The 15,686-nt window shown below is 37.8% G+C and overlaps 1 protein-coding gene across 1 annotated transcript in view; it reads left to right on the top strand.

Annotated features, from left to right (window-relative positions):
- SPAG16 (sperm associated antigen 16) overlaps window positions 1-15,686 on the top strand; it is a 430,349-nt gene that overhangs the window by 67,275 nt on the left and 347,388 nt on the right. The window contains exon 10 of the mRNA XM_057412371.1: window positions 5,570-5,691. Coding sequence (XP_057268354.1) covers window positions 5,570-5,691 — 122 coding nt within the window. The remainder of the gene's footprint in view (window positions 1-5,569; window positions 5,692-15,686) is intronic.

The following is a 15,686-nucleotide window of genomic DNA, read 5'->3' as shown; positions in this document are numbered from 1 at the left end:
TACAATGCACCATTTGCTTTTACCATTGCCAGTGACTTGAGGACATGTGGATGGTTTTGCTTCACAGATTCTTTCTAGGCTGCTATTTTTGATAGTAATGTTCCTTGCCTTTGATAATAAAGAAATAGAATGTTTAATTTCACTGGCAGGAAATGCATTACTTTCTCTTTTATACTGATTTAAGAGAGAAGCTTATAGCTTTTTGTGTTTGTCATAGTACAAATGTCTGGTAGATTGCAGATACAAGAGTGAACAAAACCATAATATACTGCTTTTGCTTCTTAGTGCTCAGTCCATGTGTTTCTTGAATTTTGGCATGGACATTACCCTTGCTGATGCTGAAGCAGCATCAGGCTTTGCAATCAATGTTTGTAGTAACTGTGTTTCACAAAGCCTTGTTATACAAGATCTCGTCTTGTGTAATGGATTCTATGTTACCCTTAAGATTTAGCAATTGAAAATAATAGAAAAAGGATTAAATAATGACACTTCATTGTCAACATTTGTTGGGGGAGGGCAGCTATCTTCATATTAGCTTTTTTATTGTAGGAAGTTTTTAGGCTAGAGATACCACATTTATTTCACAGTGATAAATATTTGTGTCTGGGAGAAAAAAAAGAAAAAAATCTGTATTGACCTTTGTAATTTCATAGGTAGTTTGTTTTGAGGAGCTCAGAACCTACATACTGAGGTGTTCCTCACATAAATCAGAGTTCCAATGAAGCTTTGATAAATCAATACAGTAATAATGATTTGGAAATACTGTGAGAGAACACCTTAAGCTGGTATTGCTTCTAAGTTCCTTGGTAGCTTTATCTGGGTTTTTTTTTTCTACTGCAGAATGCAAGACTTCCAGGTACTTCTATTCAGAATGCTTAGGCTTTCCTAGAATTATTTCAATCTGAAATGAGTAAGTCTGGTTATGTTTAATAATTGGTCTTGTTCCAGAAAGTGAATAAGGCACAGTTTACAAAAAGCATGTTAATTGTGTGGGGTTTATGTTACAATTCTGGTTGATCAAATTTGTAATTGTTCAAAGATTAAACTTTGTAAGACAAAGAGCACATCAAACTTTTAAGATTTGCATGAAGGCAGTGGCACATACTGGACCTATACTCACTGTTACTTGACCTCTTTGCTCTTTACTCTCTGTATAATAAATACTGCAGACCCATTTTAATCACTCTTAAATTTGGAAAACTTACGGATTTTTCTTGAAACTGGATTTAGAAATGTGCAGGAATATTATGGCTGAAACACAATGAGAACTTGATATTTATTACTATAAAAACGTAACTTTAGCCACAGACTTCTTATTCCTTCCTGGAATAACAATGTAGGATTAAATTAATCTTGAGTCTTTACTTATTTGTACTTTACTTTTTTATTTTCTAATTCTGTTTCTGGTTTTGATTGTTTTTTTTCCCACAGTTAACCTTTCTCTCCAATGCTGCTCTGAGAGAGAATGTTATCTGAGAGAGAAGAATTTTTATTCTGTTAACAATTATCTTCCACAGGTTTCCAGTGAAATCTTAAGAATTTAAGTGTTTTCTTTTGAGGCTGACTTTCTTTCCTGGTTTCTGTTTGCTTCTTAGTACATCCTGAAGTACTCCTAGTAAGTGGAAATATAGAACGTTGTATTTAGGCAGGCAGCTAATTGATGTGAAATACCTAGTTAAAGATGTAAATGTTTAGTTAGCACCTTAGTACAGGATGTAAGTGTCTTGCTAATACCTGAGTTAAGATGACAAAGGATGGTTTTGATCATCTGCTCTCCATGATGCCCAGATTCTGTCGGAGAAGAAAGGTGAGACCAGTGTCCTATGTCACTCATCATTCTAAGTCCCTGCTGTTCCATGGAAGTTGAGTTCTGTGTTCTGGTAATGTGATTTCTAAGCATCATTAAAGCAATTTGAAGTTAAAGTTTTGCATGTCTATAAAAGCTTACAAAATGCTTGCATAGCGTAATAATATTGAAACGGTTTCCTGCAAACAGAACTCTGTATGAAGCCTCTTTGCTTCAAAGGGGAAACAAATATAGTTTAAACAGAACAAAACTAAGCAGTGAACATCTACAGCTTCCATCAGACCCAGTCTTACTTTTTAATAATCAAGTAAACCAAATAAATGAAAAATTAGATTTTATAATGGTCTTGTTAGGCTGTGTATGTGATTGAAGCTATAGTGCACTGAAAACTATCTTCCATGTCTTCCAAATGTGCACTGGTCATTACATCATTAGCTTAATTATTTTCTTAATAATTTAAAAATTTTGATTCTGATTACTAGTATCTTTCTAGAACATGCAGTGTAGAGAACTTTTGAAATGGGAGACAATAGGATACTCTTTTGTTAGTCTGTAGTTCTGAAATTTGCTGTGTGCTCACTCCTACAAATTAATGGGATGGCTACCGTCAAGTTAAGTGCAAACAGATTATAGAAAAAAGTTAGTGGTTATCCCTGCTGTGTGTGTATGTTTTTCAGCTTAAAATACATTGATTTTATTCCATTCTTAATCTTAGTGGTTGATGGGCATTTTAAAGAGTACGTAATTTCAGCTTTCCTTTAAAGCTTCTCACAGCAGGATGTCCTGAAATTGTGGCAAACATGAATGATCAGCTAAGTCATCAGGAAACTGTATTGTCTTCGTAAGTGGTTTTGTAATGACTAGTGTAGTCCTTAAAATATAATGTGCACAGTTACCCTCTTTACATTCTTTGACAATCTATTTTTAATAAAGCCATTTAGCTGGGTTAATTAGAGTTAGTAATAAATCTCCATGTCTGCCGACTAATCTTAGGAGATATTTCAGATCACACTGATTGAAATAGAGGCTGCCAGGATTTACTCTATGTAGATCTGTATTTTGGCTTATCAGCATTATACTTGCAAGAAAAGTTTTTTAAGACTATGGAAGATCTGCCTTGTAGTGCACTTCTTCATGCAAAATAGTAGTAGAAAAAAAATAGGCCAATAGAAAAATGGAAAATATCCCATGCTAGTAATCTCACAAAAACCTTCATTCCCAATTCAAGTTCAGTTTTTGATGATAGTAATATGCCATTTATCTTACCCAGTTTTTGACTTGAGGCTTCTTGCAAGCTTTTAAGCTTCTTTCTCTGTAATTCAGCCCCATGCTATGATACAGCTTCTGGTGTACCTTGGAAGCTTTCTCCTCCTTGTCTTTGCACCTGAACTACTACATTGTACTAAGCAACTGTAATTTACTCTTGAAACTACAAGGGAGATTTTTCAGCTTTTCAGTGAATGTCACTGGAGCAGATTGCAAAGCTAGCACAGACTCAGGTGTCCTCAACTTAATACTACTTGATCATACTTGTATGATATCCTTTTTGGGAAACGTTAACTGTGTGTGGGTGAGACCAAGTGGACTGGATAGTTGTCATCTCTAACTTTGATCTGCTTCTGTTTGGACTGTACAGTGACCTGTGATATGTCAGAGACTTACTCTGGGTCCAGTACTAAAAATACATGCATTAAATTCTGTCAGTTTAGCTTTATTGCCATAGTAACAGGGGGTTTCGGGGGGGTCTGGACGATCTATTTGTTGTTTTAAAGCACATATTTAACCATTAATAATAACTTGATGCTTAAATGTTGTTAATAGCTTGACGTGCAGATACTGACAAAAACCCCTATGTTCTGTATCGAGATGTAGTATCAACCCTTCAGTGGTGCTGAGCTTTCTGAAGTAATGTTATGAGTTTTGAATACTATTGTATGTCATTTATCTGCCTAGAATCCTGGGCAGTAATTTCAAGCTGATTGTAAATTATAAGTGCAGATTACGGTGTCCAAATAGCTATTTGGAAGTGCTCTGAAGTATTTTTCTTTGACTTGAATGTCATTATGAAGAATCTTTTCTCTAATTCAGGGCCAGTTTATTTCTGGGGCCCATGCTCAATAATTTCCCAGTTCCTTCTTTGGGGAAGCTGATGTGTGTGTTCCCTTCCATCCAGAATCCTTCTCATGCTGCCCATGTTGCAGACCCTTCTGCCCCTTATCTGGCAAAGTCAATCCTGGCTCCAGAAAATCTCTTCTTTTTGTTGAAGAGCCTGAAAACTCAATTCTGATCAAGTCTGAGTTGAGGTCAGTTTGAGGTCAGCCCCCTGTCTGATGGCATGAATGCTGAATATCAAGATTACAGTAGGGTTCTTGATAAATAGCAAGAATGTTTCTGCTGTGTCCAGGCAAGCATATTTTTTTTCTGCTAAGATGGTACAGTCCAACAATTCTGTGGCTCTTATCCCTCTAGGTTAACTGCTGGAGCTCAAGAAAACTGGGCTAACGTTTCACAGGTATCTTGGTGTTCAGTATTTTTGCTTTCTCTTATCTGCTCAGTAAATACATCTGAAGGATTTGGATCTTTTGGGAATCCAGTCCTGCAGTGGATCTTAATTACTTTATCCATGAATCTTTGCTGTGCAATCCTCTGCAATCGGTATCTGATTCTGCTTTCCATTATCTGATGATGAGGGTGTTTTTCTTGATGATTGTCACTTCTTGAGAGATGTCTCTATAGCATACTCTTAATATGTCCTATTCCACCTAAAATTATCTTCAGAGTTAATTCTAAATTTGTGTCTACTGTATGATTCGTTTTGTTTAAATTACAGAATTAGCTTTCCTGTTTGTTCCTGAAGCCACAGATTCCAAAGACTGAGACCTCCTGAATTATTGTTTAACAGTGAGATGGTCCAGCGCAGGGTAGATACTGCATCTTCAGTTGGTAGTTTTAAACCCTGTTAAACAATCTTAAAACGCTTCTGTTTTGGGGAAAAATAATTCATTTACCTGAATTTTGACTTTAAATTCTGACTATCTTCCACCGAATACTTATTTAAAAACTGAGATTATCCTGAATTTAATATAGGAGATTTCATACTAACAACAACCTTCCTTTTTAAACATCATCTTTTCTTCCAGTAGCAGGTACCTATCTGACATTAACAATTAAAGTGGCAGGCTGACATTAACAATTAAAGTAGCAGGCCAATTTTTTGTCATACCCATATTATTACTCAAACTTTCTTATAAATGCAAAATTTTATTTGCTATATTTTACTTTTCTTCACCATATCTACAGTATAGAGTTGCTTCTTTTCCTATTGCTGTTACGCTAAACTATATAAGTGTTGGGGTTTTTTGGGTTTTGGGGGCTTTTTGGTTTGTCTTGACTGCAGGTAAGGATTAGTAGTGATGCTTGATCTCTTTCTAGGGCAATGTTAGATTGATATAAATGTCCAGAAATTAATTTGTAAGCATATAGTTTTAAAAGAACAAACTAACAAAATATCATGGTATTTAGCTGTTCACTAGAGTCCAGTCTCCCAGTTACACCTGCACTCAGCTTTAACAGTATGTACCAAAATTAATAAAAACAGGACAACAGTGATTTAAAAAAAAATTATAAAAATGGAATAGAGGAGACAGTGGAAAAATAAGACAAAATTGTATTTTCAAAATAGTACCATAAACAGTAGTACTTTATTTTAACTTACGGAGCATTTCTGAGAACTAATAATGTTTTTCCTTTTTTTTTCCCCAGGATGTTCCTATTGATATTCAAGTGACCACACACATGCATCCTAAAGAGTACACTCAGTGCCTGAAATATGGAGAGTATAAACTGAGCAGCGTTTTAAAAGTGCATGACTTTGCAGTGAGCTGGTAGGAACCATTAACAGTACATTAATTTAAGTGTTACATACATGATGAGTTTTATTTTTCAACAGGTCATTGAGAAGCATCTGCTTTAAGTAAACTTCTGAAAAAACCTACAGACAGCAGTCATGGGGGCACTCTCTCTGAAGAATGTGAAAATGGCAAAAGTCATGAAATTTAGTGGCAGCGTAAATAGAGTAAAACACCTGGGCAGAACTGTTCAAATTCAGATTCATTTTTTATGTAAGAAGGGTGGGATTTGGTTAGCAGTTCTGAAAATGGGAAACAGAGATGACTGTGAACTCAGGTTCCTGGAAACTGTGAATTATGGTGCTGAATGTTTTTGCAATTTGTATTTGATTGCAGTTTATTCCCTTGGGTCAAAAATAAGAAGAGTTTAGATTTAGATTAGTTTGATCGTGCAAATAGCCTGTAAGCAGTGACATTTCAGGGCTTGCTGGCTGCAGCTGAGGAAGAATAAACATAAAGATATTAACACTCCCCCCATGTTAAAGCTAGTAGCAAAGTTCAGACAGTTCAGACGCGTTGTCTGTGTGTGAATATATTTTAATTGATTTCATAATCAATACCTTAGTAATTTGAACGAACTTTAAGTAGCTTAATGCTTGTTGCTGTACTCAGACTGCTAGTCGAATACTCCTGAAGGTATCTCCCTGAAGAACGAACTGTATTCCTCCACTTAATTTCTCATTGCATCCAAGAAGCATAATTGAATGTAGTTATGTTTTAAATGCTTAAAAACTTGGGCAATTTAATTCTAATGCAGATTAAGATCTTGACAATCAACTCGCTTGTTAAAAAAAAGTCGATGTTGGGATGAGAGTAGTACACCATAGAAACAGTATGTAAAATCAGAGCTGAGGGCACAAATTACAACATGCTGGTGTGGATGTAAGGGAAGTCTTGTCTGTGAAAAGGGAAACATTGATAATACACATATAATAATTACATCGCAAAGATCACAAATCCTTTAGGTATCTGTAATAAATATCCACTGCACTGCTTTGAGTTTTGCCCTGGCTGGGCAGGCTTCTGCTTAGACCCTCAGGTGCTCAAATCTGGTTTTCTGTCTGGCTAATACCTATCCTATATTAGTAAGGGAATAATACTTTGAGTAATTGTCTCCTGTACTGAATAGTCATACTGGTACGATCAGGAATGAAAGCTTTCAACTGGTGTCTGTCTGCTGCTGCTCTGAGGTGTCCGTAGTAAATCCACTCATATTAGTGGCTTATTAGGCTTGTTTGAAGAGCAGAAGGTGCAAGAATGGTGTGCTGTATTGTTTTGGTTTAAAAAGCAAAACAAAACAATCTAGAGGAGGAGGAAGACACTTCCACACTTGGCAAGATTTTCAGTAGGTCAGGTGGAATAACAATTGAAATGTAACCTTTACAGGCTGCATCATCACAAGATTTATATGCATGACAGGCTGCAGAGGGGCAAGTCTAAAGTTATCACTTTCATCTTCCTGTTTGCCTTGTTGAAAGTTTGACTTTACCTGCAGTAGGAAGTCAGGTTTAAGCTGCAAATTACTTTGGAAAGTTGTTGCAAAATACTTGTGAATGTTAAACTATAAAATATGTAATTCACAGTAGTAGAAGCTCATAAGCTAGTCAAGAAAGGACATCTCTACCTTAATTTTCCCTTTATCTTACACTTGAATAACAGATAAATATTATACATCTTTATGTATGCTTTGTTTTCTGTACCCTTCTTGAATGATATTTTTATATCTTACTGAAAGCTTTATTCTAGATCCTTATATCTAGTGCTTCTAGTTACTGCTGAAGAGACACTATTATGTGCTGGGGAATTCTAAATATTTCCTACAATTAGTAACTGGATATCACACCTTAAGGATACAATGCCACTTGAGAAAGCAATTTACTGGAATGAAAATAAATTGAATGTCTTTCAACTTATTTGAAACTACTTTAGAACGTGCTTGGAGAAACAGCAACTCAGCTGAACACCCCACCCCACCCCCCCAGTAGATATTTAATTTCATATACTGGCAATATGAAGTTGACCTGCATGTAAAGATAATGCTTTAAACCAAGTGAGGGCCTGGGATGGTGCTTTAGAATGAACAGAAATGCTAATTTTAAATATGTAAGAATATAAAAGCATGTAAAAACCAAAAGAATTGTACCGCCTTTGTAGTGGTTTACGCCCAGCTGTAAATGAAACCACTCAGTCTCTGTCTCATTCGCCTCCTTCCCCTACCCCACGCCCGGAGGGATGGGGAGGAGAATCGAAAAAATGTAACTTCCATGAGTTGAAATAAGAACAGTCCAGTAACCAAGGTATAACACAAACCACTGCTGCTACCACCAGTAATGATAATGGTGAGGGAAGTAACAAGGGAAGAGAACACAACTGCTCACCATCTGCTGACCAATACCCAGCCCAACTGAGCAGTGATCTAACCCTTCTGTGTAACTGCCCCCAGTTTATATACTGGGCATGACGTGCTGTGGTATGGAATACCCCTTTGGTCAGTTTGGGTCAGGTGTCCTGTTTCTGCTTCCTCCCAGCTTCCCCTCCTCCCTGGCAGAGCATGAGACTCACAAAGTCCTTGGTCAGAGTAAACATTACTGAGCAATAACTAAAAACATCAGTGTTATCAGTGCTGTTCCCAGGCCGAAAGTCAAAACCACAGCACTGCACCAGCTACTAAGAAGGAGAAAAATGACTGCTACTGCTGAACCCAGGACAGCCTTCCTGAAAAAACGTGAACTTTTCATTTGCTTAAAAATCTTTTTGTGTAAATGATGAGTTGTAGTTTCTACATGTTTAAGCATGTCGGGGGGTGGGGGGGTGGGGAAGGACATTTAAAATTTAGTTATTTCAATTCACAAAGATTTGTCCTATCTAAATGCCAGTACTTAAAATCAATCTTTTTAAAGTGATTGAAAAGGACACTTATTTCTCTTATTAATGCTAAAGGCTGTGTTGTAGCCTGGTTGGCTAAAGGTAGGCTTTTTTTTCTGGCAGCATGTTGTCTATTGATGTGTTTGTTTATTTGTTTTGGTTTTTTTTTGTTGTTTTTGTTTTTAACACACTTCCCAATTTCAGACAAATTTGACAGAGGAATAACAGACTTGGAAGTACTGAGGTTCCCATGTGTTTCCAGAAAACAGATCTCTGCTGAAGAAAGGGCTACTTCTAGCACTCTGTTAGCTGTAAGCAGCTAAAAATTCAGAGAGGGGAGAGAAGTTGTAAATATTATTTTTTTTTTTTAGAAGAGCTTCAAATGGAGCACATACCTTATGAGATGCTATAGAATGCAATCTCATGGCAAACAGTTAATGCACACAGAGCTTGGGTTATCATTTTTAGTTTGACATAGCCGCTTTTCAGTCCTGAAGCTCGCTTTCCTTGGAAGTCCAAGAGGTTATTAAATGCATAAATCAAGATTTTTCAGAGCAGAATGACTTAGATTAAATTCTCTGTATAGGGAATAAAATAAAAATGGCCCATTTAAAGAAATTCTGAACTTTCACTAAATGTATATATAGTGATTGTGGTTGTCTATTTGATTATTTTACAGACAGAAGGTGGAAATCATTATCCACTAGATGATAATTTTCTTGTAGTTCATAGCATAGATAGAAAACATTCTATTGACTTGAGAAAAAATGTTTGGTTTTTGTTTTTTTAAATTATTTAGGTTTTTTCTTACCAGAACTAGTGTATAAGAAATACAAAACAAAATTTGGCTTGTGTGTATATATTACTATATAGGGGAGAGGGACCTGGGGGTCCTAGTGGACGACAGGATGCCCATGAGCCAACACTGTGCCCTTGTGGCTAAGAAGGCCAATGGCATCCTGGGATGTATTAGAAGGGGGGTGGTTAGTAGGTTGAGAGAGGTCCTCCTTCCCCTCTACTCTGCCCTGGTGAGACCGCATCTGGAATATTGTGTCCAGTTCTGGGCCCTTCAGTTCAAGAAGGACAGAGAGCTGCTGGAGAGAGTCCAGCGCAGGGCAACTAAGATGATGAAGGGAGTGGAGCATCTCCCTTATGAGGAAAGACTGAGGGAGCTGGGTCTCTATAGTTTGGAGAAGAGACTGAGGGGTGACCTTATAAGTGTCTATAAATATATAAAGGGGGAGTGTCACGAGGATGGAGCCAGGCTCTACTCCATGGCAAACAATGATAGGACAAGGGGTAATGGATACAAACTGGAACACAAGAGGTTCCACTTAAACTTGAGAAGAAACTTCTTCTCAGTGAGGGTAACAGAGCACTAGAACAGGCTGCCCAGGGAGATTGTGGAGTCTCCTTCTCTGGAGACATTCAAAACCCGCCTGGACACATTCCTGTGTAACATTATCTAGGTGTTCCTGCTCCGGCAGGTGGATTGGACTAGATGATCTTTCGAGGTCCCTTCCAATCTCTAGCATACTGTGATACTGTATACACTATATATGTATGTAGTACGTATGTTATAAGGTTCCTTTACATTGCTCTAGAAACTGGAGTTCCTGCAAATCCAGATTCCCAGTTTTTCCATGCCAAAAAGCTGATGTAGATTAGTCCTTCAGACTTTAATGAGTATTAATTGAAAATCTTTTTTGCAGAGGGGGAAAACAGATCCTTTGGGAAATGTTTTTTTTTCTACTAAGATGCATGTTTCCTACTTTTCAGATCATCACACAGGCATTCTTCCTCTGCATTAAGCTCACATTTCTCCAGTGTCCTTTTAAATATCCTGGTAAATCTTATGCTGCCTACAAGAGTCACTGGAAGATCTATAATGACTAAATGATCTTTCTAGTCTTGTTTGTTTACTGTTCCCTTTCTCCTCACCTGCTGTCTGCATCTTTCACATAGCCCCAAGGGGTTTGCATTGCTTTCCATGAAAGGTGCTTCTACAATGACCATATGCAGTATTACATTTTTGTGGGTTACATTGTCTTCACCTGGGAAGAGAATGATGCCCATGCAGACAGTATTCAGTGCATTAATAATAGTACAGTGTTGGAAAACTGGAAAATGTCATGTATTGTTTTAAAGATACTTATCTAAGATGGGGCAGAAACATTAGCAGTAATGGCATTAGAGTTTCAGATTAGTACAATAGTATGTTTAGCATAGAATGTAATGGGTTTTGTAGATAGAAGATAGAACTATTTCTCTTGTTTAAATTTCAGATCAGATGATTAGTGTTGTGAAAATACTGGCTATTTGCAATTTAATGATGACCTTTTATAATACCCATTAACTTGTGCTGAATGACAAGTAAAGGCTTCACCTTGCTTTTTGTTACTTTAAGTCTTCTCCTCCTCCTCCTCCTTCCCATGCCTCACAACCAGAGGTTACAATTCTCCATTCAAAGCTTGTTTGATGTTTATCGTGTATTGTAATTGCTGTCAAAATGCCACTTTTGATTGTGGGTAGAATTTGTAAAGTGTATGGCCTAATATTTTAAATGTATGCTTTACTTAGGAGAAGGGTACCTGCAGAAATAGAAAATGTATATTATTCTTGTGTTCATGAAACCTGATGTTCCCAAATCCTTTATCCTCATTTGATATTTTGTAAAAGGAAAAGATAAAGAATTGCAAATGCCTTGCCCAGGCACGGTAAAAATATGAAGCTGGAGATAATAAGAAAAGCAAATACAAAACATTTAGTGATTATCAAGGTTTTCCTGTTGGGCTCAGCAAAAGATAACTTTTCTGTAGGGGCTAATTCATCATCTTATCTTCTTATCCTAGTTTTCCCCAATTTTTTATCACTGGATTCCAGAGAAGATTTTAAAAAACTTATCTCTTTGGGAACCATGCAAATTAACTTAGAACATAAATTGTGTTGGTGATTATGTGAGACTTACAGATTGAAATTAAAGTTAGTCTTACAGTGCCTTGTGCGAAGTTATGGAGGTAAGACTACAGAAAGTATTGCAAACCCCTGTACTCTTTCCACTTTAGTTCCCTTCTACTACTTTTGCTCCTTCTTAACATATAAATTCATATGTCCACACTGATGCACATAGACATTCACACAGAGGAATAATCTTTGCAGGAAAGATAATTGATTGTGAGTGTTGATATGAGAAACTTACTATGAAATAGATTATACTCTTTAGTTTGCTGTGAAATGAGATGATACCTATCTACATTACCTCTTGAGAGTTTCAAGTTTTCCATTTACAGAGTAAGGTGGTAAGGCAGAGTGAATTTGGCAGTAGTGAGAAAAACTATATATTTTGTTGTGTCAGTCAAATTCTGATATCTGGGCTGTACTCTTGTTTTAGCTCCTCTTAGGCATACATGCCAGTTTTCTGTTTCATTCCCAAACTTTTGTTTCTGTGGAGTTGTTTGTGAGAGGAGCAGGCTGTTAAGCTTGTGTCATGTATAAATGAAGCAACACAAGTAGTGCAGACTATTTTTAAGCAACCATCTTGGTAGTGTTGTTTTTTGCCCTTCTCATTTGGGAAGAGCTCTGTATTAACATCTCAAAGCAACATTTTCTTAGTCTTTCTTGTCATCCCTTGATTTTCTTGTGATGCCTGTAGAGTTCTGACAGGTTATTCTGATGGTTTGCTGAGACCGCTGCCTGTCATGCTGATGGATGTTATCTCCCTTTTTCCTGTGTTCTGTCCATTTGTTTCTGTCTCTCTGTTGTCTTAGAAAGGGTGAAGTAATGTCATTTTGTTCCGTGTCTGAACAATGCCAAGCAAAATAGGGTCCATTAACCAAAAGGTGATCAGTCCTATGAATCATATTGAGTCCTCATTTAACACAAGGTACAAAACAAAGGATCCGTGGTCCAAACTTTGTGTGGTGAAATTTTCTGTCAAACAAGAAAAATATAAGGATGTAGAGAAATCCTTATTAATTATTTAAACCCTCTTCTTGCCTCCCTAGGATATTAAAAGAAGATTTTTTTTTTATTAAATTACATTTTTCCATTAACAGTAACACTTTTAAATTGTGCCATCATGTACTGATTCCTTGCATGAGTAGCTACAGTGAGCTGGAGATTTGCATTAGCAACATTTGCTGCTGCATGATTTTCCTACAGAAATTATACCTCTTTTTTAAAGGAGTATGACGTACAAGGTAGCTGCTGCATTTCCCAACCTCTCATGCTGTAGCCAGTTTGAACAATTTAGCTCTAGCATAGCAGATATTGAAGGGGGGGGTTTTGGAGCATGTCCTCATATAGATTGCTGGGGCAGTATGACCCTCCCTGCCTTCTAGCTTCTGTCATTCAGAAGCCACCTGGGTTTTTTCTGTTCACATTTTGTATCATACTCATTTCAGTGTATGCTTCAGAATCAAGTCCATGACTATTAAAAGGATATTTGTGGGGGTTTAAAATCTGGATTTCAAAGCTGTATCTCTGACAGCTGAGATTTAGCTCCAGACTGGAATTTCGTTTCCTTATAAAACTGCCCTTGGACCCTGAGACGCATGTCTTTCCCTGGGGCTAACCATCCCAGCAGGTGATCTTTCATGGTAGCAGTTTCAAAACATTTATATTATTTGGCTGAGACAAAAGAGCTCCTTTCTGTCTTTCAGGAAGGCATGCCATTAAAACCCATTTATGTCCTTGTAATTCTGTAAGCAAATAATAATATTGAACCTTTCAAAACTTATTATATAAAGAATTGATCTTATTAGAACTGCAAGTATCCCTTTTCTGTTACTGTTCTTCAAAAGCTAAAGCCTTAATTACTTCTTCAACTTGTGTATGTAACACTGAGCCCCAAAAGGAAGAAAGTGAGTCTCACATGCATATAAAAATACTCTGTCCCCTACTAACTAGGTATGAGTTTTATTTACAGACTGTGAGGTGTACTGAAACTGGCTGAATGGCCGGGTGCAGAGAGTGGTAATCAGTGCCATAAAGTCCAGTTGGAGACCACTAACTAGCAGTCTATCCCAGGGGTCAGTACTGGGTCCAACCCTGCTTAAGCTCTTCATTGGTGGTCTGAGTCATGGGGCATAACATACCTTCAGCAAGTTTGCATGTAATACCAGACTGGGAGGAACGGGTGACACTCAGAGGGTCATGGTGCTGTCTGTTGGCTGGAGAAATGGAACTACAGCAACTTCATAAACTTTAACAAGGGGAATTGTTAAGTCCTGCATCTGTCAGGGAATAACCCCATGCACCACCAATACAAGCTATGGATCACCCAGCTGGAAAGCAACTTCTTGGGAAAGGACCTGGGGGCCTTTTGTGGCAAAGAAGGTGAATGGTATCTGGGGCTGCATTAGGAGGAGTGCTTCCAGGAGGCCAAGGGGAGATCATCCTTCCCTTCTACTCAGCAGTTGATGAAGCCACCCCTGGATTGCTGGGTCCAGTCCTGGTCTCCCTAGTACAAGAGGCATACTAGAGTGAGTCCAGCAAAGGGCCACAGAGATGATGGATTGGAGCATCGCTCCTATGACAAAAGGCTGAGAGAGCTGGGGCTGTTTAGCCTGGAGGAAAGAAGTCACAGGGGTGATCTCATCAATGAATGTGTGCAAGTATCTGAAGGAAGGGTAGAAAAAAGATGGATCCAGGCTACTTTCCGCAGTGCCCAGTGACAGGACCAGAGACAATAGGCGCAAACTGAAGTACAGGAGGTTCCCTGTGAATGTTAGGAAATGCTTTTTCACTTTGAGGGTGGCTGAGCTGGCACAGGTGACCCAGAGATGTGTCTCCATCACTGGAGATACTCAGAAGCCATCTGAACAAGGTCTGGGCAGCTGGCTATATGTAACTCTGCCTGAGCAGAGAGACTGGGCCAGATGACCTCCAGAGGTCCTTTTCAACCTCAAGTATTCTGTGATTTAATTATATATAGAAATACACAAAAGACATGTATGAACATGTTTTAATTATATGTATCTAATAATACCTTTAGATGTATGTGCTATTAATTTTAATGTCTGCCAAATAAGTGTATACAGTGTAGTTGCAGGATTGGATTTTTGTGTGTGCTGAAATATTCTGCCTCTTTTTCTTTTTTTTTTTTTTTTAAAAGGAGCTAATGCATGAGATGGTCAAATGTAGATTTAAATGAATACTAATAATAAATTTGTTATACCTGTCTTTACAATGTAGGAAACTTTGGTTAATTTCCTTTCAGAAATGCTTGCATTAATGCCATTTTTTTTTTACCTCAGGAGTGAAAAGTCATTTCCCTGACCTTAATGAGAAGTATAAAGGTGTATTTACACTGCAAATAAATGAAGTCGTTAACATTCTGACAAAGAACAAGTGACAAATAATCCTAAAACCTCAGTGTGCTGGGTACACCTAACAGCACCTATAATGGGATGAGACGAATATCCTTTGTCTGGCCTATTGTCCCAGCTCTGTCTCTGTCCTGGTAGAATCATGTGTGGCTGATGGCAGGCACCCAGACTGGCGCTAAGGTCCTTTCTCCAGAGACCCTGGTGCCACTTCAGGCACAGCTGGATGAGATACAAGCCGGCAGCCTGGGCTTGAGCAGCTCTCAGAAACATGGATACCTGCAGCCTCAGCTGCAAGCATAGGATGGAAACTCAAAAGCCAAGTCAGGGTGTGATGAGTGTCAGGCTGCAGTGGGCAGTGCAGGTTTAATTTAGATCTAATGTACAGTAAAGACTGAGTAGGAGTATATATCTGTGTATTTGCATATGGGTCTAACTATCCTGCTATCTCCCCAACAGTCCTACAAGGTATTATCCTCCTGTGAAGTAATTCCTGCAAGGTTGCTTAAGTGGAAGATCCAGAAATTAAATTCGTGTCTTCCAAGTCACAGTTCAGTGCTTTAACCTTCGATTTCAGAGTATCACTGTTTCCCATACAAAATTAAGTTCTTAATTTCTTTCTGCATTAAGGCCTACATTGTAATGGAGAAATTATTTCATGGACTTCTCTCTGTTCATTATTGTGCAGTCTCTGTAAGAGCTTCAGTGCAGTTTTTTATGGAAGAAATATTCATAGGAAAATGGCAAATGTAGTTTACCTCCCTGTAATGCAGTTTAATA

This window comes from Pezoporus wallicus, unplaced genomic scaffold (genome assembly GCF_028554395.1).
Source record: "Pezoporus wallicus isolate ANWC-B61680 ecotype Strahan unplaced genomic scaffold, APGP_CSIRO_Pwel_v1 contig_6566, whole genome shotgun sequence".
Lineage (NCBI taxonomy): Eukaryota > Metazoa > Chordata > Aves > Psittaciformes > Psittacidae > Pezoporus > Pezoporus wallicus.
This window is presented reverse-complemented; position numbering and strand designations above follow the sequence as displayed.